The 24,384-nt window shown below is 42.3% G+C and overlaps 1 protein-coding gene across 2 annotated transcripts in view; it reads left to right on the plus strand.

Moving 5' to 3' along the window:
* The window catches only part of LOC126175986 (diphosphoinositol polyphosphate phosphohydrolase 2), a 165,661-nt gene extending 155,129 nt beyond the window's left edge, over nt 1-10,532 (plus strand). For both annotated transcript variants that reach the window (XM_049923093.1, XM_049923094.1), the window contains exon 4: nt 8,403-10,532. In XM_049923093.1, coding sequence (XP_049779050.1) covers nt 8,403-8,521 — 119 coding nt within the window. In that variant the 3' untranslated portion in view covers nt 8,522-10,532. The remainder of the gene's footprint in view (nt 1-8,402) is intronic.
* Nucleotides 10,533-24,384: the final 13,852 nt, after the last annotated feature.

Consider the following 24,384-nt stretch of genomic DNA (forward strand, 5'->3'; position numbering starts at 1 on the left):
AGTAGCACTCCTTGCCAGTTGGCTGCAGTGTTTCCACTGCAGAGCTGGCGGCCATCTCGTGCCCTTGTACATCCGTTCATGCCCTGGCGAGTCATTTCTCCTGTGTACTGACTCATTGAGCAGCCTACAAGCTATCAACCAGTGCTACCCTCGCCACCATTGGCAGTGTCCATTCAGAAATCCGTCTATGCTCTGGAACAGTCCCGCCGTTCCGTGGTGTTTGTGTGGACCTCAGGACACATCGGCAACAAACTTTCTGACAGGCTGGCCAAACAGGCGACGCAGAGACCGCTTCTGGAGATAGGCATCCCCGAAGCTGACCTGCGTTCTGTCTTACACCACAGGGTTTTCCGGCTTTGGGAGACGGAATGGCATAACAGCATGCACAACAAACTGCGTGTCATTAAGGAGATGATGAATGTGTGGAAGTCTTCCATGCAGGCCTCTCGCAGGAAATCAGTTGTCCTCTGCAGGCTCCACATTAGCCATACGTGGCTAACGCAGGGTTACCTACTCCGTCGCGAGGACCCACCTCAGTGTTGCTGTGGCTCCCAAATGAAAGTCGTCCACTCTTGCTGGACTGCCCACTTTTAGCCGCTCTGCAGCAGACTTTTAACTTTCCCAGCACCCTGCCTTCTGTGTTGGGCGACAATGCCTCCATAGCTGCTTTAGTTTTACATTTTATCCATGAGAGTGGGTTTTATACTTCTATCCAAGTTTTAGTGCATGTCCTTTGTCCCTCTGTGTCCTCCATGCTAGTGCTTTTAGGGTGGAAGTTTTAATGTGTTGCTGGCTTTCCCTTTTTATTCTCGTGGTTGCCCAACCACTGTAATCTGCTTTCATGTTTTACTCCCTTCTGTTTCTAGCGTGTCTGTTTTCTTGTCCTCGCTTGTTCCTTTTAGTGTTCGTTGCCTTCCCTTCATTCTTGTGGCTTCTTTCTTTCCATTTTGTGTTATATGTTTCGTGCATTTTATTAGGACCAAGGGACCGATAACCTCGTAGTTCGGTCCCTTCTCCCGCCTCTAAACAAACCAACCAACCACAGAAGGAGTACTCCAGTGACTACTTCCTCCATCTCGCCGGTGTGCACCACCAACCAATTCTCAACGTTGGACTCCACTGACCAACAGCACAAGCAAGCCAATGCTTCTGTGGACCCCATGGAGCAGGATCCTGCACCAGCTGTCACCCAGCACCCGCCGAATTGACATCCTACACCTCTCTTCCTCCTCATGACTGTCCTCCAATGAAACGTTCGTAGCCTTCAGTCCCACAAAGAGGATTTAAGGCTGCTTTTAGCATTGCAGCATCCCCTTGTACTCTGCCTTCAGGAAACGAAATTGCGTTCTCATGACCGCTTTGAGCTAGCACATTACTTAAAAATTTCTTTGACCTTCCCCCCTGAGAAGGGCATTCCATCTTATTGGGGCGTCATGCTGCTTATAAGGCATGACCTTTGTAGTCAGCCAACCTCCCTGACTACCTGTCTTCAAGCTGTTGGAATTCGCCTTTTCATTCCCCACCTGGCTTTCTTCCTTTGTACAATTTATGTACCTCCGTCCTTCGATGTCACCAGGGTACACTTCCTTCAGATTATTGGGCAGCTACCTCCCCCGTTTTTGCTACTCGGTGACTTTAATGCGCATAATCCCCTCTGGGGTTCTCCAGGGCCTGTCAGAAAGGTGCCCACTTGGCTGACCTTCTTAACCAACTTAACCTCTTCTGCCTTACCACTGGAGCATCCACTTTCCTTTCAGACTCCTTGCACACCTATTCCAATTTGGACCTATCCTTTTGCACTGCCCAGCTTGCCCATCGTCTTGAGTAGTCCTTTCGTTCTGACACCTACTTGAGCGACCATTTCCCATATGTTCTCCATTTGCTGACTCCTAGCCCATCCGCCTGCACACCCAAATGGCAGCTTACTAAGGTTGAACGGCAGCTTTACTCCTCCCTGGTGACCTTTTGAAGAACAAGATTTCCCCAGTTGCAATGACCAAGTGGACTATCTCACCAACATTATCCTTACTGCTGCAGAATGTTCCATTCCTTGCACTTCCTCTTAACCACGTCATATCCCAGTCCCTTGGTGGACTGACGCGTGCTGCAATGTAATTCATGCATGGAGACATGCTCTCCACGTTTTTAACTGTCATCCTAAGATGGCAAACTGCTTTCTTTATAAACAGATGTGTGCAAAGTGTCCTTTCAGATAGCAAACAAGCCAGCTGAATTTCATTCACTCGTTCTTACAACAGTTCCATCCCTTCCTCCGTCATGTGGGCCAACCTCAGACTGTTCTTTGGGACCAAGATCCATTCCCAATTTCCGGCCTGACTGTGTCAGTCGATGTTATTGTGACCCCTATTGCTATCTCAAACACCTTGGGCCACTATTTTGTGAAAGTTTCGAGAGCTTCCCACTATCACCCTGCCTTCCTCTATTGGAAACAAGTGGAGGCGGCTCGGGTGATACCCGTCTCTTCTCCGAATCCGGAGTGCTACAATGCCTCCTTTATTATGAGGTAGTTAGATCATGCTCTCAGTTCATCCCGATCCTCTGCTCCAGGGCCGGATGCCATCCACATTGAGATGTTGCAGCAGCAGCAGCAGCAGCAGCAGCTTGCTCTTGCGGGCAAGCACTTTCTGCTAAACTCATACAACCTGGGCAGAGGGCACATTTCCTAGATGCTGGTGGTGAAGCCACAGTGATACCCATACAGAAGCCCGGTAAAGACAAAACCTTTCCATCTTGCTACCAGCCCATCTCTCTTACCAGGTGCGTTTGCAAGGTGATGGAATGTATGATTCATGCCCGGCTATTATGGTGGCTAGTCTCTCACAATTTACTGATGAATGCACTGTGTGGATTTAAAGTGTGGTGTTCTGCAGTTGACTATCTCATGACTTTGTCCACCCATGTCATGAATGTTTTTCTGTGAAAATCCCAGACTGTGACTGTGTTTTTTGATTTGGAGAAGGCCTACATGTGAGGCTTCCTTGGGTTGCCTGCCCTGTTTTCTTTGGGCATTTTTACAAGACCAGTTTTCAGGGTGTGTATGGTTTCTGCTTTGTTGGACATGTTTATCCAGGAAAATGGTGTGCCTCAGAGTTCCATCCTGAGCGTCATCGTACTCTTTGCTTTCACCATTAATCCTATAATATCCTGTCTCTCACTGGGCATCTCTGGCTCTCTTTTTGTAGGCGATTTTGCCATCTACTGCAGTTCTCCATGAACCTGCCTCACCGAGCGGCGTCTTCAGCTCAGTCTTGTTTGTCTTTACCTCTGGATCATCGACAACGACTTTCGCTTTTCCACTGACAAAACAGTCTGTATGAATGGTTTCTCCCACCATCTTTACATCTTTGGCCTGTTGCCCTTCTGTTCATTGAAACTACGACTTTTCTGGGGCTCCTGCTTGATAGGAAACTCTTGGTCCTCCCATATGTCTTGCCTGGCAGCCCGCTGTAGTGGTCCCTCAATCTCCTACGTGGCCTCACTGGTACTTCCCGGGATGCCAATCGAACCACCCTCCTCAGTTTGTACCAGTCCCTTGTCTGTTCAAAACTTGATGATGGGTGTTTTGTTTGTGTGTGTGCACCCCCATCACACTTATGTCATCTCAACACTATCCACCATCATGACATCCGTTTTAGCCTTTTTTCCACGTGCCTGTGTATAGCTGTCTCCTATTCTGTCCATTGGGTCTGAAGTACAGTCATTGAACTCTCCGCTGTATTCATGTTCTGTAGTTTTGACTTGGGTGTGTATGACTCCAGTTGCTTTTTGCTCCCTAAAGCAAAACAAAACAACCAGGCTGTACATAATGAACAGGTGTTTGATCGTGTTAAAAGAAGCAATCGCCGTCCCTGAATTGCTCAACTGTGGGAAGCAAGAAGGTGCTTAAAACATAAATGTAGGCCTGTGCTGTGATAGTGCCATGCAAAACAAGGGGCCCAACCACACCATGACGCCACCGCCTCTGAATTTTACTGTTGGCTCTACACACACTGGCAGATGACGTTCACCAGACATTCGCCATGCCCACACTCTGCCATTGGATCACAACATTGTGTACCGTGATTCGTCACTCCACACAACGTTTTTCCACTGTTCAACCGTCCAATGTTTGAACTTCTTACACCAAGCAAAGCATCGTTTGGAATTTACCGACATGTGTGGCTTATGAGCAGCCGCTCGACCATGAAATCCAAGTTTTCTCACTGCCCACATAACTGTGAATGTACTTGCAGTAGATTCTGATGCAGTCTGGAATTCCTGTGTGATGGTCTGGATAGATGTCAACCTATTACACAATACGACCCTCTTCAACTGTCGGCGGTCTCTGTCAGTCAACAGACGAGGTTTGCCTGTACGTGTTTTTGCTGTATGTGTCCCTTCACATTTCCACTTCACTATCACCTTAGAAACAGTGGACCTAGGGTTATTTAGGAGTGTGGAAATCTCGCACACAGACGTATGACACAAGTGACACCCAATCAGCTGATCACGTTCGAAGTCCGTGAGTTCTGCGGAGCACCCCGTTCTGCTCTCACAATGTCTAATGACTATTGAGGTCGCTGATACGAAGTACCTGGCAGTAGGTGGCAGCACAATGCAGCTAATATGAAAGATATATGTTTTTGGGCGTGTCTGCGTACTTTTGATCACATAGTGTAGATGTGTCTAACATCGGTGACCCATGTCTGGACCAGCCAGATGAATCAGCAATGGCTGAACATTGTCTCAGTATGGGACACAATATGGACAGCATAAATAACAAAATTCTCTTTTCGACATATATCAAGACTGCATCATTAAAGAAGAGATGGAAATTTGCAGCTCGATAAACCTGGTGAACAGAGACACTGAATACCAACTTAACACAAGATGGGGTACAGTGCTGGCAATTCTATATTCTTAGTGACTGTAGCATGAAAGGTCATACAATGGATGACACTTTGGTGGTGACAGTCTGATGGCAATGGCAAGGATGATCATATGTCAGCATGCACACACATGGCATGCAGCTCCTGACAGAGAGCTCTGGGGTGGCCAACAGCAAAGCACAATATGAACTACAGCATTTGTGATTGTACCAAAGCTCTTGCTTGACCATCTTCCAAGTGGTGTAGCTGTCCTTCCAGCAACTGATAAGAACATTTTCCTCTGTTGTAACAGAATTTGGTGCCTTCACACCTGCGTATTTCCTACTTCGACTGCCATAAATTAAAGGCTTCAGTCACAGCTCGGCAGTGTTCATGGCAGCTGAAAATGTTGGTCAGTTGTGCCAATGAAATTTTGTGGGGATTTCACATCAGATGTCTCACAAGAACCATTTACACAACTAGTTTATTTCTTAATCCTTTGGTATTCTGATAAAATAACCCTGCCTTTTGTTGGTTTCTTACACAATTTGCAGGAATCTGCTGCCATTGTAATTAAAACTGCCTCTCTGGATGATGACACTAGCTTAGAAAAGGTGATTACCAGCCTATATCACTGGGATTTGTTTGGTTGCATCCTCCCCATCATATATTCTGTGCCAGATCAGTAGTTAACCTATCCTTCCCTCTCATTCAGATGGAGGCTATGTCTAGTGTACTCCCAACTCCAGCAACAGGCATGCCACTGATGCTAAACTTTCAGCCAGCAGCAACCTATCCAGCTCTGTGTTGACAGGGATTACTAGCATGTTCACCCAAGGCTGGCTGTGGCCCCTCTCTGGTAAAGAGTAGCTGATCCTATTTCAGACATATCACCCTCAGTGCTGTACTATTTTCAGTCAATCCAATATCTGATACTATAATCAAGTGATCTCCTGCACAAATATGTCTACAGATGGCCATATGTCCTCTGTTACTTGTCTTAAACCATCACGTGGCTCCACAGTACTGGTGACCAAGTAACCTGATCTGAATCTGTTGTGTAGCGCCTAGCCTATACCCTATACTTGACTGCTTCCGTATTTGAATCTACAACCAAGCTAGCAATGTCTGTTACCACAGTGGCCTATGTACCTGGTGCAACTTGAAAATGTTAGTATCAAGCCACATTTCCTGCTAAATTAACCAGCATCATGCACAACTTTTCTGAATAAACTATCACATGCATCTGTAGGTGGGAAGGTGGTCATGTGGTAGTTGCTAGCCATTGACTTGGGGAGCAGACAGTCAAGTTGCTATCTTAACAGTCAGTCTTTCAGACTGAGCACACACATTCAGGCAATTTGCCCATCTCTGCTCTCAAGTAGCTACCAGCCAGCTCGTATGTGAATGAGCACCTTGCCCTCTTCATATTCCGGTATTCAACTATCACTCAGACTGGCCGTTGTGAGCCCTTACGTAACATGTAATTTCGGAATAGTCAGCTTACTTCATTTCAGTCTTTTGTTTCAAAACCCCCTCTCCAGTCCTCAACAGACTTTACTTCTTATGCCTGTACAATACTTACCTATACTTCACAGCCTATACTTCACAATCTATATTTCGAGAAGTTAAGTGCACTCTGCTTCCTACTAAATCTAGCCTACATAGATTCTCAATTATTTTGTGTAACAAATCTTATGTTGTTCCACACGTTACTCCATCCAGTGCTGTTCCCATTTTGTCCCTTAATTGTAACTTTATCCCAGTTCCAAAAATCTTCACCCCCCCCTTTTTTTTCCTTCTTCCAATGTACCCAATGGATATTTTGCAAAAACTGAATACAGCCTGGAGGGTACTAATCTCTTCTCCCTGCCCAGTGACCCTCAAAACCTTGTTAGGTAGATTTAGTGCTTAGATTTTTATTTGTTTTACTATCATATTATATACAGGGTCTGGCAATAAAACCTCCCGCATTTGACATAGCCTGTGTGAGAGTTGTAGCGAGGAAACTGATGTGGAGTATGTTTTGTTTGAAAGTAGTATATGTGCCATTTTTAGCGTGTGCCACGGCATGGCTTGGGAGCATAATGCTTTTGTTTTTTGTTGTGGAGGAATTTATTCGTAATGGTGGTTCTGTGATCAATACTCGGTGAGCATTTCAGAGATGTTTCAAACTTGGCTGACATGTCTGTGTCACGGATAGAAAAACTATTCAACTGTAGGTGCCATGCTTTAGAAAGACAGGTTCAGCACTTTAAAGAAAACCTCCTGGCCATCCTCAGACTGCAACAATGCCGGAAAATGCGGCACAGGTGAGTGTCTGTGCAACAATCACCAGTGTGTTCAGCACTTAAACATGCAGCTGCCTTGGGATTATCTGATAGGAATGCAAGAATAATTCTTCATAGAGAACTTCATATGCACACCTCAAAATGATGGTTACCCAGGAATTAAGTGAAAGATTTTGAGACTCGCATAGCTGTGCGTGAGGAAATTCTTCAAAACATTCCATCTGGTGCCTCATTTTTTTTCTTCGGATGAAGCTAGTTTCCTTGTATCACGAACTGTAAGCAAACAGAATTTTCGCTACTGAGCTGCAGAATACCCTAATGAACTTTGTCGGCAACCACTACACAACCCTCATGTGAAAGTTTGATGCACTGTTATTGAATGTTTTGTATGGAGAGTGTATTTTTTCAACGAAGTTGGCCACGCAGTAAAAGTTAATTCAAACCATTTTTCTCATATGCTACAGACCTTCCTCCAACTTGGGCTAAACCATTTTATTACAGTTCATGAAAATCAAGGAGTGTGCTTCCAGCAAGACGGAGCAATGTCTCACACCTTTCGGCGTTCTATGGAAATACTGTGCAAGGTTGTTCCTGGTCATTTTCTCTCTTTGCAAGGAGACGTCGTGTGGCCTACAAGGTCGCCTGACTTCACACCTTGTGATTTTTTCCCCTTGGGGACTCTTAAAGGCTGTAGAGTACAAACATTATCCCACAACACTGCAAGCACTTATACGCCATTACTCAAGAAGTGACAGACATTCCAAGAGAAATGACATGAAGATGTATGGAGAACGTTTGGGATAGACTTAGTCAGTGTGTCAACAATGGAGGTCGCCATTTAGCAGATTTAATTTTTAAAACCAAATTATTCAAAATGGCAAAGCATGTATTTTTCATAAATAAGTAATTTTCCACTATAGTATTTAGCTTTTCTGTGACAACCTATTTAAAATGGAGGTTTTATTGCCAGACCCTGTATTTGCAGTGTCTACTTTCTAATTTCCCTTTGTCTTACTACCATCTGCACCTAGAACCTGTTAAAAAAAAAAAAAAAAAAAAAAAAAAAAAAAAGAGAGAGAGAGAGAGAGAGAGAGAGAGAGAGAGAGAGAAACTGATGGATAGTCATCACTCGGATGAATATTTTTATGGGTTTTGGTGTGGCACTTGGAACTTGGTCAAGGAAATGTGTGTTGTGTTTTTCCTTTCAATGACTGTCATTTCTATTGGTGGTTGTCTTTAACAGGTCGCCAAAGGAAATGGTTCAGTGTGGAAGACGCGCTGGAGCAGCTCTCCCAGCACAAGCCTGTGCAGCTCACGTACCTGCAGTCATTGCTCTCTTGTCGCAATGACAAAGTTACTTGAGGCCGCAACCTTCTGCTGAGCATATATGCCTACAGGTTTTGTGTGTGTGTGTGTGTGTGTGTGTGTGTGTGTGTGTGTGTGTGTGGTTTTTACCTTCTCATTTTCCCAGTTACTGCTGGGCTTCACTTTAATTGTAATAAAGTAATTGTCATTTATTTGGTATCACAATTCTTGCTTAAAATGAGTTTTGCAGTCAATTGTCATACTTACTCAAAAAGATATTTTACTATGTCAGGTACAGTTATATTGCCATTGTTTAAGACCCACAGTATCTGCTTTTAATCATTTCTGTTAGGGATATTAGATTTGTACTTGAGAATGACGATTCTTTAAATATATTTACTATGCTTAGATTAAATATAAATATGATATAAACTTCTGGCATAAATAGAGTACCTATCAAGTTATATCGATCAGTAGTAATCAGTACTGAACAGTGCAGTTACAAAATTGTATTTGTAGGAATAGCTCATAGGTAAACCATTGAATCTCAACATATTGTTTCTTTGAAATAAGACAAATGTTATGGGTCAGCCCTGAGTAACTGGGAATTGGAGAAGTAGTGACTATAAGAATACATCATGGCATCCATATTGCTTTCAGATTGCTTGTGCTGCAAATTACAGTTCCAAGAAGTGATTCATAGTACTCAGACAAATGTATCACCAGGACAAATATATCTGAAGCTTATTAACTTTAATAAATTCTGAAAATTTTTACTCATTATGGGAACAGATAGTGTCTTAAATGGTGTAGGGAAAGTACTCCAGTATTCAGATGACTACGGGCACTGTGTCACTATTAAATGTATAGGTATTTGCATTTCTTTATTGCTTCAGTTTCTGTAACAGTGGCAGTGAGTGAGTGAGTTAGTGGAAGCTAAGTTGGGATTAGAGAAGTGCAGCTGTCACATAATAATATTTAGATTTGAGAAGGTCTTTAAAACCTTGGTTTTGTTGGCTATCAGTAGCTGCATTAATCTTTCTCTCTCTCTTTCTAGCCATTCTAAATAGAATTTTATATTTACATCAGATTTTTAGAACAATAATACTAATAATTAAAAACAAAATTTTTGCCTAAGGAAGGAAGGTTCGTGACAGTTCCATAAAATTATTAGTTTACTTAAAATATTGTTGCATTTTTTAAATTCAGTGTGCAGTCAAACTGTACAAATTGATTTCTTATTCTCAATATTATCAATACAGCACAGACCTTTGCCTAGTCTAGAAGGCTGATCGTATGTTGAATGTATTAGGTCAGTTTCAGTGAAACACAGGTATGTAAAGAATGACTTAAGGTTAAGTAAATGTCACTGTTGCTTATGAGATGAAACTGTTAAAAGTTGCATTTCGGAAAATATGGCACTTTTAATTTGTGATCATTTTTGTATTCAAATGTTTAGTTGTTGTTGGTGTTCACTAGGGTTCAGTGTTGCCTGGATATATTTCCTGATACAGTATGCATTCAGTATGAAGTACACCATAGTTAAGACTGCAAATTTATAAAGAACACGCAGATAAGAAGCTGTACAAAACCAAATGTAGGATAATCGCATTGTATTTCTCACGTCAGTCATATATGAATGTAGTGTGTAATTCAAATGCTCAGAAAAGTGTATCTTCCTTAATTTTCTTGATGAAATGTACGATTATTTTTTTTCTATTAGATGAGTAGTATAGCTGCCACATGTAAATGAAGTCTTCTGTTTGCCATGGAAAACTTCAGGATGTAATACTCCTCAGAGATATTCATTGTGTTTAATATTTTCTGTTAAGAAAGAAATTTGTGTTCAGTTTTGATATTACACAAGAGTGCATTGTATTGTATAAAACAAATCGAGGTTTTGTTTTCTGAAGACTGGGGTATTAAAAAACCGGGGCAAAATGCCACGGAGGTTTTGTAACTAGTGTCGTACAGACCAGGTAATTTACTGAGAGAAAGAGGAAAGAAAGAAATGTAAAGTCTCTTTACACTGCTTGTATTTTTTAAAATAAAGACAGCAAAAATTGTTTGTGTGTTTATTATTATATTATGTGTATGTGGACAACCAAAATTCCTACTGTATTTAGCCGAGATGTGAGTCGCAGATAGGCACAACAAAAACACTTTCACACTTAAAGCTTTCGGCCAATGGCCATCGTCAACAATAGACACAATCTCGTGCAAACGCAACTCATACACAAGACTGCAGTCTCGGGCAACTGAAACCACACTGCAAGCAGCAGCACCAGTGCATGATGGGACACCAGTGCATGATGGGACACAAGCAGACATGTCTGCTTGTGTCTGTATATGTGTGGATGGATATGTGTGTGTGTGCACGAGTGTATACCCGTTCTTTTTTCCCCCATAAGGTAAGTCTTTCCGCTCCCGGAATGACTCCTTACCCTCTCCCTTAAAATGCACATCCTTTCGTCTTTCCCTCTCCGTCCCTCTTTCCTGATGAAACAACCGTGGGTTGCGAAAGCTTGAAATTTAGTGTGTGTGTGTGTGTGTGTGTGTGTGTGTGTGTGTGTGTGTGGTATTTTTAATTATTTTTTTATTTTTTATTTTTTTTTATTGTCTCTATCTACCAGCGCTTTCCCATTTGGTAAGTCAAAGAATCTTTGTTTTTAAAACAATATATTTTTCCCATGTGGAATGTTTCTTTCTATTTTATTTATAAATAGATATATAATTAGATATATAGGTAGATAAATTAAAAAAATAAAGAGACTGGGTGTGGTGGTGGACTGATGGCTGTGCAGTGCTGGAATGGGAGCAGGGAAGTGGCTGGATGGATGAGGACAGTGACTAACAAAGGTTTAGGCCAGAGGGTTACGGGAACATAGGATGTATTGCAGGGTAAGTTCCCGCCTGTGCAGTTCAGAAAAGCTGATGCTAACGGGTAGGATCCATATGGCACAGACCATGAAGCAGTCATTGAAATGAAGGCTATCGTGTTTGGCAGCATGTTCAGTAACAGGGTGGTCCACTTGTTTCGTGGCCATAGTTTGTTAGTGGCCATTCATGCAGACAGCCAGTTTGTGGTGGTGGTGATGGTGGTGGTGGTGGTGGTGGTGGTGGTGGTAGGGGGATGTATGGGACAGGTCTTGCATCAAGGTCTATCACAGGGGAATGGGCCATGAGCTAAGGGGTTGGTAGCAGGGGGTTGTGGAAGGATGGATGAATATATTGTGTAGGTTCAGTGGAGGGCAGAATACCACTGTGGGAGGGGTGAGAAGGATAGTGGGCAGGACATTTCTCATTTCAGGGCATGACAAGAGGTAATCGAAACCCTGGTGGAGAATGTAATTCAGTTGCTCCAAACCTGGGTGGGACTGAGTTACTAGGGAAATGGTGCTCTGTGGCCGGTCAGTGGGACTTTGGGAGGTGGTCGGAGACTGGAAAGATAAGGCACAGGAGATTTTTTTTTTACAAGGTTGGGAGGATAATTACTCTCAGTGAAGGCTTCAGTGAGACCCTCAGTATATTCAGAGAGGGACTGCTCATCACTGCAGATGCGACGACCATGGGTAGCTAGGCTGTGAAAGGGTCTTCATGGTATCGACTGGGTGGCAGCTGTTGAAATGGAGGTATTGTTGGTGGTTAGTAGGTTTGATATGGATGAAGGTTCTGATGTAGCCATCTTAGAGGTGGAAGTCAGCATCAAGGAAGGTGGTTTGTTGGGTTGAGTAGGACCAGGTGAAGCAAATGGGGGAGAAGTTGTTGAGGTTCTGGAGGAATGTGGATAGGGTGTCCTCGCGTTCGATCCAGATAGCAAAGATGTCATCAGTGAATCTGAACCAGGTGAGGGGTTTAGGATTCCGGATTTTTAGGAAGGATTCCTCTGATGCCCAATGAATAGCTTGGCATGGGATGGTGCCATGCGCGTGCCCGTAGCTGTACTGCATATTTGTTTGTAGGTGATGCCTTCAAAGGAGAAATAATTGTGGGTGAGGATATAGTTGGTCATGGCGTCTAGGAAGGAGGTTGTTGGTTTGGAATCTGTCAGGTGTTGGGAAAGTCAGTGTTCAATAGCCGGGGCCATGGGCATTAGAGAAGTTAGTGTACAGGGAGGTGGCATAAATAGCGATGAGGAGGGCACAATATGGTAAAGGGACAAGAACTGTGGAAAGTCGGTGGAGGAAATTGTTGATATCTTTTATATAGGATTCTGGGTAGTAGGCTCAAGGTGCTGGTGTAAGAGAGCAGAGATTCTCTCAGTTGGGGCACAGTAACCAGCCACAATAGTGTGTCCAGGGTGGTCAGGTTTGGACTTTAGGAAGCATGTAGAAGGTAGGAGTGCGGGGAGTTGTAGGGATGAATAGAGAGGTGGACTCTGGGAAGAGGTTGTGGGATGGGCCTTAGGATTTGAGTAGTGACAGGAGATCCTGATGTGTTACTGGAATGGGCTCACTGTGGCAAGATTTGTAGGTGGAAGTATCTGACAGCAGCAGAGTCCTTCTGCCAGGTAATCCTCGTGGTTCAGAACAGTGGTGGAACCTTTGTCTGCAGGTAGGATTATATCCTGGATTTTCCATTGTTTGAAAATTCCTACAGTGTAAGACAAAAATGACTTTTTCTCCAAACTTCCTATATCGTAACTGGATGAACTCATTTGGGAACGTTTAGAATCCTGAAACAGTGTCATGCCTTCAGACTTGCTACTGCTGCTGCTGTGGTGTTCCCAACTTATCAATGTAGAAATTAGCAAAATTGAATTCTGAATGGGTAAGTGAGGACACTATCAGAAAGTTGCTCTGGACAAAGCTGTAGAGTTAAGAGACAGAATTGCAGGTCAGTACTTGTTTTCTCCCCTACATTCTCACAGTGTGAGCATTCTGCTCTTCAGGATGATTCACATGAATGATACCTTAAAATTGAATCCAGTGATGGAAGCCTTCATATTGTGCAAAATGAGGTATTATGTGATTGATCAAGTAATAAGTGAAAACAGTTGCTAGGCTGTCAGCATCTCTGTGTATAAAAGGCAGTGTTCTGGCTGACTGACTCATTGTTGCCCAGCCCAAACCACTATGGATAGAAACTAGAAATTTGCTGATGGTTTGATCTTATACCGTAGGAATCGTTTAAGAAGGGATTTTTCTGTATTCCGTCCCTACGGGGTTGAAATTGGGGATGAAAGGCTTTGTGAAAATTGTCCTTATCAAGGCAATTTTGCAGCTAGATCAATGGAAATTGCTATTTGGTTCCTCGGTCAGAAGTAAAGATACATGCTTCAGCCTATTTGCAAATTTAACCCCTTGGGGGTTGAATAACAAATGACAGATTTTTGAAAGTAAATCATTCTAGTACTACTAAAGCATATCTAAAGCTACAGCTAGGGAGATTTGTATTTGACTTCTCAGTTACAAATTAAAAACTTTGTGATTCAGTTTTTTTTTTTTTAATTTGAAGCCTAATGGGGTAAAATAGGGGATGAAAAATTTTATGGAAATATTTTTTCATTTCCACTACAATAACTAAACAGTGATACTTAACAAATTTGATGATTAGTCCAGTAAACAATATTAGCAGATAAGATAGTGCTGTTATTTAGTGTTTATCATCATGCTTCAGATTTAGTTGATTTGGGCATAGCCATTTAAGTATTAGTTAAAAATTCACTCACCTTTAATCACAGTTTCCCTATACTTAATACTGTTCAGTTTTGATATAAAGCTTACAATTTTTTCAGTTCTGTCGTACATGAGAACTTGTACTTACACAATGAAATGCTATAACTGGGGGTGATATACATTGAAGGAAACGTGGAATTTTAAGAAAACACTTGACAGGCTTGAAAGGGTAAAATTGAGCAATTTTATTTAGAAATCTGTTAAACCATAAACAGCTAAATAAATATTACTTTAAGATACTGTGCTGTTGGTGACTTGAACAGAACTTGAACTGGTAATATGATGCTGCTTTTGGTATTTTGGATCTCGATATGTTCAGATTGATTACTTAAACTGAGGCAAAGTTCCTGTTTAAACATACAGGGCCTTTTACTTGAAGTATCAAAGCAGTTATAACTCACGGTAAACCCATACAATTTGAAATTCTGATACATTCATATAAGTTAACTGACAGATTGCTCAAACATTTACGCACCATAAAGAGATACTACTCATGCTTTGTTGGTTTGACTTTTTCACTGTCTAGTTGTTTACCATACCTCATTCACAGTTACCACATATTACTTCTCCTCACTTTTGATAACTCAGTCCTGGCTCTCTTACCAAGCAGGGGAAAGCCCTCTCACTGGCCAGACAAACTTCCATTTCTTTGAATACAATTAATTTGATTTTTACTACCTACGTTGGCATGGTATTATTTGTATATGTAAGCCATTTTACATCTTAATTTTATGACATTGTTTCTCATTTTATTGCAGATATTAGTGGGTCTTTGCTTTTCAAATTACTCTTTTTTTTCCCCTACTGAATATCTCAGTCCCAAGGCAGACTCTGCTTCTTTTAGGCATTGACATCTCCTCATTTGCACATTTCACACATTTTACTGCAGAAGGCAGTGTTGTGAAATCTGTAATTTTCCGTTGCTCAAGAGAATATAAAATTAGCTACTGCCCACTGGGGCTTTCCTGATGTCTGAGTAGCAACAACAAAAAAGGTTTGAGTGACACTTTGGAGAAAAGACAAAACAATGCGTATAATGTGGCAGATGTAAAAACTGAAGTTACTGTGTTGCTACAGAAATTTTAATCCATGTTCGTTAGATACAGCCAAGAAAGAAAAGCATGCCACTACCTAATAATTAAATCATCATACGACTCAAAATAGCTTTCAGTTATTAAATTTTGTTAGCATTTGGTGCACATATCGTACAGAATTGTGAAGTTGTACATCGGATTATTGGAACAAATTTTTCTACTACATGCTGAGCACATTGTAGCCAATATAGGTATGTGCAGTATAATGTGGTCTCTTAAGAGGCATCGACTAGTAGTTAATTTTTAGATTTTGTGTTGTGAGAGGACAGTGTCATGTTAATAATAAACTGACATTTTAATTTCCATTGCCTCTTATTCAGTTACTTGCTCACAAAAAATCTTGTGACTTTAATGACTTTCTGATGTTGAGTACCACTAAATACTGCCTGTATCATATTAAGGAATATAATAAACAGTTCTTTCCATTTTTCTGCACTTGTGTTCAGTATCTGCACTTACTTTTGGTAAACATATTGACTCCTAATGGTTGTAGATGCTGAAACAGGAAAAATAAATTGAGGGTCATGAGAGTACATAGTTACTAAAGAAAAAAAGACATACAGAGAGAAGTGACTCCAAATTGTCATCAAACAATTTAAGTTTTTGGAATTAACTCAATAGGTCAATGCAGTCAAAGCCATAAAGTAACTGAACACATGCACAAAGCAGTGTCAAATATGTATATACTTTAATGATTCATCCCATTCCTTGAATGACAGGTGTCATGTCCTTAAACATATGTCGGAGAAAAGATGTTCATGACTGAGAGTAGTCGATGAGTGGTGAGCATCCCACAGTTTGGAGGTGTTTTAAATTGTAGGTGCTGATACCAGAGCTAACACTCGAGTGACTGTACATAATTGGGTAGCAGTGAGGCGACCCTATCTGCTGTGGTGGGGATAGGAGTTCCATGGAGCAGGCAGTGTGGAAGAGAGAGCTCCATGAAATCTATGAAAGCGAAATGTCAAAGATCGTAAATGTATTGTAATTGTTAATTATCAAGTTGAACATTAGATCTGTTATGCACGTAGTACAGAGAGGCAATATACGAGATATTAAGTCTTCATTTATCATTGAGTTGTAATTTTGAAAATAATATTAGAATGTGAAATGAATATAACTTCTTATTTCTGTGATGGAGTGGATGATAATCAGAAAATAATTTTCAGTAACTTTGCCTTCTTACAGCTAAAGCTAATGTCTGAGCCAAGTTTAAGGAAGAAGGCACATGGATTCTGGGCATAGACTAGCTGGACGCCGATTAATAATATTTATTGGTGACCAAATGTTCAGTAAGAAACATTCATTGTATATAAAAGTATTGTTGAGGTGGCAATTTAAAGTGTTTGGTGCATGAGGTGAAGTATAACAAACCACTACACAGTCCAAGCCAACCTGAAACATTTCACATGGTAATCAAAATATCCACGGGTGTACTGCCGGTCTACAGTGTCAAACGGGCACAATATTTCGGTTATCATACATGTCGCCGTCATCAGGTGAACTAAAGGACAGGGGCTCAGTCCGTCAGTTCACCTGATGATGGCGACATGTATGGTTGCCGAAATATTGTGCCTGTTGAACACTGTAGAACAGCAGTACACCCGTGGATATTTTGATTATCAAATACGCCGGGAGAAACTCAAGAATCACATTTCACATGGTGACCTTAGCAGCTAAAAGACAGATAAAGTATAACAAAAGAGCCAAATCTCAAAAAAATTTCATAAGAAAATGCCAAGGAGAAAACATTTTGGCAATGGCAATAGGAATAAAACAAGTCAATGTTCTACGTTCTACATGTTACAGATGTCAAATTGAATCACAAACGAATAATAAAATTGAGTGAAAAAGGAAGAAGAATCGCACAGTCATCAAAAAATTACAGTGCACATAGTCATTGGCAGCACGAAGTCATCTGTAGATTGCAGGCAACATCAACACACAGCCGTGAACAGTTAGCAGTTGATGGGCAGTCTGTCAGCAGCATGCATTATAAAGTTAAGTGAGCTGTGTTTGCAACCAACTTAAAAAGTTGTGTGTTCTGAGTGATACAATAAGAAAAGTGCAGAATACAATTAATTTTAAATTAAAATGATCAGTATACACAATACATGCATTGAGATGAGAAATAAAATATTTTAGTCCTGTCATCACAAGAAAGAAAACCACATTAGGAGAAATGAATTTAGAAATAATTTCAAAAAAATCAATGAATCTACTAAGCAGATAGGAACTCTTAAAGGGGACAATAATAAGAATATACAAAAACCATTTTAAAGAGATTAATAATAAAATACAGTCATCGAAGGAGGTACTTAAGAAATGACAGATTTGCTCGATCTGATGAGAAACATGAGCATTTGAAGGAGCATTTAGTGAATGCAGTAGATCATAAATTAAATATTTTAAAAACGAAATACATACTGAAATGCTCCAGCAATGCAACCTTGTACGTAACAAAATTCAAGAACATATTAGGGAAATATATACAGATGTATATAGTTTGCGAGAATTTGCAGTACAAGAGTGTAAACTTGTAAAGAATCGGATCTCGGATGCACAAAATCATATTGAACTTTAAGAGCAAGATTGGAAATTATGTTCCTTCACATATCTTTAAGGGTTTGGAGGAAAAAGTACAGGCCTTAGTAGACCGAAAGTTTCAAGAGTGCATGAACTAGAAATAGTATGTACAGCTTTCTAGGGATGAAGTAACTCATCTGAATAATGAATTTAAATGGTTGTGGGATGAGTTAGCTAAAATAAGACAATAAATCACAGAAAGTAAGTGTTGAGGGAAATCGTTAGATACAAATACCTGGTGAGAACTACAATAATTAGGCAACAGCATGAACCTACACAAACATTTCCCAAAGCTTAAACCTTATGTAGGTGTACACCCAACATATTCTTAATTTTCAGCAGCTTTAGCTGCTTTATTAGATAAGTAAAGTCTGAGCCAAGTTGGAGGAAGAAGACACATGAATTCAGGGCCCAGACTAGCTGGCCCATGATTAATAATTCTCACAGTGACTGAATATTCAGTAAGCAACAGTTTTTGTATATAAAAGGAGTTTTCACGTGCCAACTTAAGTATTCGGTGCACGAGATGAAGTGAAGTGTAGCAAAACACCATGCAGCCCTAGCCAACCTGAAACACTTAAATACAAGCAAATTAGTTACTCCATCCTTCCCCAAATAATTAAAAAAAATCATGAAATAATTTACTATTTCATGTAATTTACTGATACCTATGTGTGCATATTTCCAGAGCTTAAGTATTGTTGTTCAGTACTCTTACAAAAAAGTAATAACACAGATTATCTGCATCAGCATCTTGTGTTATAGGTTATTGGGTAACGTTACATATTCATACAATGGAAAATTCAGGGTGTAAAGTAACATTATAGTGAAAAGGATAGTTGCTACTCAACATATAACAGAGATGCTGGGTTGCAGAAAGGCACAACAAAAAGATTGTCAGGAAGTTAGCTTTCAGCCAACAAGTCCTTTGTCAAAAATAGACAACACAAATTGTGTGCCTGCCTGCACCTGTACGTGTGACCACTCTCTCTGTGGTCGTATGTGAGAGAGCTGAGTTTACATGTGTGCATATATGTATGATGTCTATTTTGGATAAAGGCCTTGTTGGCCAAAAGCTAACTTTCCGACAGTCTTTCCATTGTGCCTTCCTGCAGCTCAGCATCTCTGCTGTATGGTGAGTAGCAACTATTCTTTTCATTATATTATTATATATTCATAATAAGGTGCATATATCTAGCAATGGATGCCAGAAGTCCCACAGAAAATTGCTGTGGTTGTTTACTTTTATCTAATTTATAATTTAGTAACCAGATCCTAACACATTTCACTGAGAAACATAAGATGTCGGAATTTTTCTTCTGGTATATCTGAAGCATTCAAAATTTATTTTGTCTGGAATCTTTCACATAGGGCATCCACAACTGATACAGATTTGATTAAATAACGGCTCCAATTACACAGAAGCACTGTTATAACTGGTTTTGGACAGTGAAACATTCTCAAGTGAATGGTACGGTAGTTATTTATCCAGAATACGAGGGTTGACTGAAAAGTAATGCCTCCGCCTTCGTAACACTTAAACAGTTGGCAGCATTGGTATGCAGCAGGTACTGGCTTGTTCCGTAGCCTCTTCTCTACAGCTCCAGTTGGCGGGAAGCCTTAGCATTGAACGGTTGTGTTGTTACAGTGTAAAGTATGGAACCCTGTGCAGATGGTCAGTCAATACGATTTAAGCAATGTGCAGTCATTGAATTCTTGACAGCAGAAGGTGTCACCCCAAAGGAGATTCATCAGAGAATGAAAGCAGTTTACAGTTATTGTGTTGATGTGAGTACTGTGTGTCATTGGACGAGTAAGTTTAAAGATGCGCTCCTGAAGACTGGTCCAGGTGTCTGATGCGTAACAGGTGACTGGGTAATGCGTAATTCCCAGCCCTGGGTTGAGAGGTAGGGTTCGCACGTACCCACTGGTACAGGCCAGGCCAGGCCCAGGGAGGGGTGACTGCCTGAGCTGCAACCTTCCCAATTTGCCGATAGGTCCCTCTATCAGATGTTCAGCAGGTGGGACCTGAGGTGTGAACAATCACATAAGGTGGGTGTGTCCCCTTGTGAAGGGAGCCCCAGTTGGAAGGACCGTGCTGTTGGAGACACTGACAGTTATGGGGGGGATTTTCTCACAATGAGTTACTCATCTTCCCAATCGACATCTACAGAATGAAAACATAATGAGGCTATTGATTCATAGACCCTTCCCACTGCACCACGGGTCCTTGTGGTCTCACGTACTGAAGACTGTCAGTCCTTCGCCATGATAAAGAGCTGTTTATTATTCAGAAAGGTGTTGATGCAATTGCTGGCCCTGTGAAATCCTGCTCTCATTTATGGAATGGCACTTTGCTTTTGGAGATGGCTTCCGATTCTCAAACACAACACCTGATTGCTGCCTTGCTCCTCCTCCACAGCTACCCTGTTCATGTCAAGGCCCACAGAACTTTGAATTCTCCCCATGGTGTAATTTACGCAGGCTGCTCGATGGTCTAATTGAGGCCAAAATACAATCTGACCTGTCTGATCAGGGTTTCATTGCCATCCATCGTGTAATGAAAAAGGTAGATTCTTCCTTAGTGCCCACCTGCACCCCTTTCCTCACCTTTTATAGAGTGGTGATGCCATCTAAGATCAAAGCAGGCTATGAAATTATCACAGTCTGACCATATGTTCCGAACCCAATGCACTGCTACCAGTGTAATCGTTTCAACCACACTAGAATCTCTTGTTGACACCCAACAAAATGTGTAATTTGTGATAGGGATGCACACGAGGGTAATTGTCCGCCTCCTCCTACCTGCTGTATCAACTGCAATGGCGGTCATGCCGCTACCTCTCAGGATTGTCCTGTGTATCTAGATGAACGGGCTGTTCAAGAGATTCAGGTAAAGGAAAAAGTGTCTTACCTAGTAGCTCTCAAGTTACTAGCTAGTCGCAAACCTCGTGTTCTTCTGTCTGGCACCTACAGTTCCGTTCTTATTACCCCTCGCTCCATGAAGGACATGGCCACACAGACATGCAACCTCAAATTCGGCTCTGAGGATGAAACCGTCAAACTTTCTCCTCAAGGGACAAAGCCACCAATTACACAACCAATAGGCAGGAAAGGACAGGAGGAGTACTCCCGTGAAAACTTCCTTCATCCCTCCAGCCAAACTAAACCCGAGTCTTCTTCTAACCAGAAAGGCTCGAACAAGTCCACTAAATGCAAATGGTCTTCTCCTTCACCAATTCAAAGGTGCTGTTAGACGGTCTCGCCACATGGTATCTTAGCTTGGCCGGCCTCTGTCTCGCTGGTGAATATCACCAACAGTTTTTCAGACCGACTGCACAAGCAAGCTGATGCTTCTGTGGACCCCATGGTGCAGGATCCTCCTGCTCCTGTGCCCTGTAGTAGTGACCCTACACCAGCTGTCACCCAGCGCCCACCGAATTGACACCCTACACATCTCTTCCTCCTCATGACTGTCCTCCAATGAAATGTTCGCAGCCTTCAGTCCCACAAAGAGGATTTAAGGCTGCTTTTAGCATCACAGCATCCCCTTGTACTCTGCCTTCAGGAAACAAAATTGCACCCTCACAACTGCTTTGTGCTTTCACAGTACTTACTGATTCGTTTTGACCTTCCCACTGAGGTCGACATTCTATCTCATGGGGGCGTCATGCTGCTCATAAGGGATGACCTTCATAGTCAACCCATCTTCTTGACAACACATCTTCAAGCTGTCGCAGTTCACCTTTTCCTTCCCTGACTTTTTCCCTCTGTACCATTTATCTACCTCCATCATTTGATGTCACCGGGACAGACTTCCTTCAGCTTATTGGGCAGCTACCTCCCCCGTTTTTGATACTCGGTGATTTTAATTTGCATAATCCTCTCTGGGGTTCTCCCAGGGCTTGTCAGAAAGGTGCCCACTTGGCTGACATTCTTAACCAACTTAACCTCTTCTGCCTTAACACTGGAAAACCCACTTTCCTTTCCAACTCGCACACCTATTCCAATTTGGACCTCTCCTTTTGCACTGCCCGGCTTGCCAATCGTCTTGAGTGGTCCTTTCCTTCTGACACCTCCTCAAGTAACCATTTCTTGTGTGCTCTCTGTTTGCTGATTCCTGCTCCATCTGCATGCACGCCCAAATGGCAGCTTACTAAGGTTGAATGGCATCTTCACTCCTCCCTGGCAACCTTTAAAGAACAAGATTTCCCCAGTTGTGATGACCAAGTGGACTATCTCACCAACGTTATCCTTACTGCTGCAGAATGTTCCATTCCTCACACTTCCTCTTAACCACATTGTGTCCCAGTCCACCAAGGGACTGAGGCATGCTGCAATGCAATTCGTGCATGGAGACGTGATCTCTGCATTTTTAACCATTGTCCTACGATGTCAAACTGCATTCATTATAAACAGATGCGTGCAAAGTGTCATCACATTCTTTGGAATAGCAAACGAGCTAGCTGGATTTCATACAATAGTTCTTCTCACAGTTCCACCTCTTCCTCTGTCGTGTGGGCCAACCTCTGAGGGACCTCCGGGACCAAGACCCATTCCCCCATTTCCGGCCTGACAATAGCAGACAATGTTATCGTGGACCCTATTGCTATGTCCAACACCTTGGGCCACCATTTTGTGAAAGTTTCGAGCTCTTCCCACTGTCACCCTGCCTTCCTCTATTGAAAACAAGCAGAGGCGGCTAGGGTGATACCCTTGTCTTCTCCGAATCATGCTACAATGCCGCCTTTATTGTTAGGTAGTTTGATCATGCTCTCAGTTCATCTCGATCCTCTGCCCAGGGCCGGACGCCATCCACATTAAGATGTTGCAGCACCTTTCTCTTGCAGGCAAGCACTTTCTGCTTAACACATACAACCATATCTGGGCAGAGTGCACATTTCCTGGACACTGGCGTGAAGCCACTGTCATACCTCTACCTAAACCTGGTAAGGACAACAAACTTTCTTCTAGCTACCGCCCCATCTCTCTTACCAGCTGCGTTGGCAAGTTGATGGAACATATGATTCATGCCCAGCTGGTATGGTGGCTCGAGTCTTGCAATTTACTGATGAATGCACAGTGTGGATTTCGAGCACGGCATTCTGCAGTTGACCATCTTGTTACTTCATCCACCTATGTCATGAATGGTTTTCTTCGGAAATCCCAGACTGTGGCCATGTTTTTTGATTTGGAGAAGGCCTACGACAGCTGCTGGAGAACTGGCATCCTCCCTACTCTTTACACGTGGGGCTGCCTGCCCCATTTCTTTCAGGTATTTTTACAAGATCGAGTCTTCAAGGTGCATGTGGAATCTGCCTTGTCAGACACCTTTATCCAGGAATACGGTGTACCTCAAAGTTCCGTCCTGAGTGTCGTCCTCTTTGCTATCACCATTGACCTTATCATGGCCTGTCTCCCACCAGGCATCTCCTGCTACCTTTTTGTTGACAAGTTTGCCATCTATTGCAGTTCTCCACAGAAGTGTCTCACTCAGCGGTGTCTTGATCATCTTTACTCCTGGAGCGTAGACAATGGCTTTTGCTTTTCCACTGACAAAACTGTCTGTATGAATTTCTGGTGACGCAAGTGGTTTCTACCACCATCTTTACATCTTGGGCCTGTTGCCCTTCCATTCATTGAAACTATGAAATTCCTGCTCGATAGGAAACTCTCTTGGTTCTCCCATGTATCTTACCTGGCAGCCCGCTGTAGAGAGTTCCTCAATGTCCTACATGGTACTTCTTGGGGTGCCGATCAAACCACCCTCCCCCATTTGTACTGGTTTTTTGTCCGTCAAAACTTGACTTTGTGTGCTTTATTTATATGTCTGCGCACCCATCCCTCTTACGCCATTTCAACACTATCCACCATCGTGGCATCCATTTGGTCATGTGCGCCTTTTACACGAGCCCGGTTGAGAGTCTGTATGCTGAAGCTACTGAACTACTCCTATCCTACTGCTGTGACTTTCTCCTCAGCAGGGATGTATGCCGTTTGTCTGCTATGCATGGCCACCCATCCTATGTCTCCTTCTTTGATGATTCCTTTGATCGTCAGTATGGGGCTTGTCCTTCTCTGTTATCTCCTGGGGTCTGCTTTTGGCACTTGCTACGGCAGCTTAACTTCACACTACCTGCATCTTTCCTGGTGGGTGTAAACCCTTCACCATCTTGGCTTCGTGAAGTGGCCAGTGTTCACTTCATTCACTTCCTAAGGCCACTAATCCAGTTTTGGTCTATCGCTTTCAGTTTCATGACCTTCGCATGGAACTTTGCGATAGTTCCTTTGTATACACTGATGGCTCTCAGACTGACCATGGGGTCGAGTGCGCCTTCATCATTGGCACCCGTATCTTTTGATATTGGCTTCTGGCACACTCCTCAGTATTTACAAGCGAGTTCTTCACCTTGCGTCGGGCCACGGTGTACATCCAGCGACACAGACTTCTCAATGGTGTCCTCTGCTCCAACTCTCACAGCGCCCTTCAAAGTCTTTGTGCGCTGTACACTGCACATCCCTTAGTGCAGCAGGTCCAGGAAAACTGTCAACTGCTCACTCT

The sequence above is a fragment of the Schistocerca cancellata genome, chromosome 3, assembly GCF_023864275.1.
Source record: "Schistocerca cancellata isolate TAMUIC-IGC-003103 chromosome 3, iqSchCanc2.1, whole genome shotgun sequence".
NCBI classification, from domain to species: Eukaryota; Metazoa; Arthropoda; class Insecta; order Orthoptera; family Acrididae; genus Schistocerca; species Schistocerca cancellata.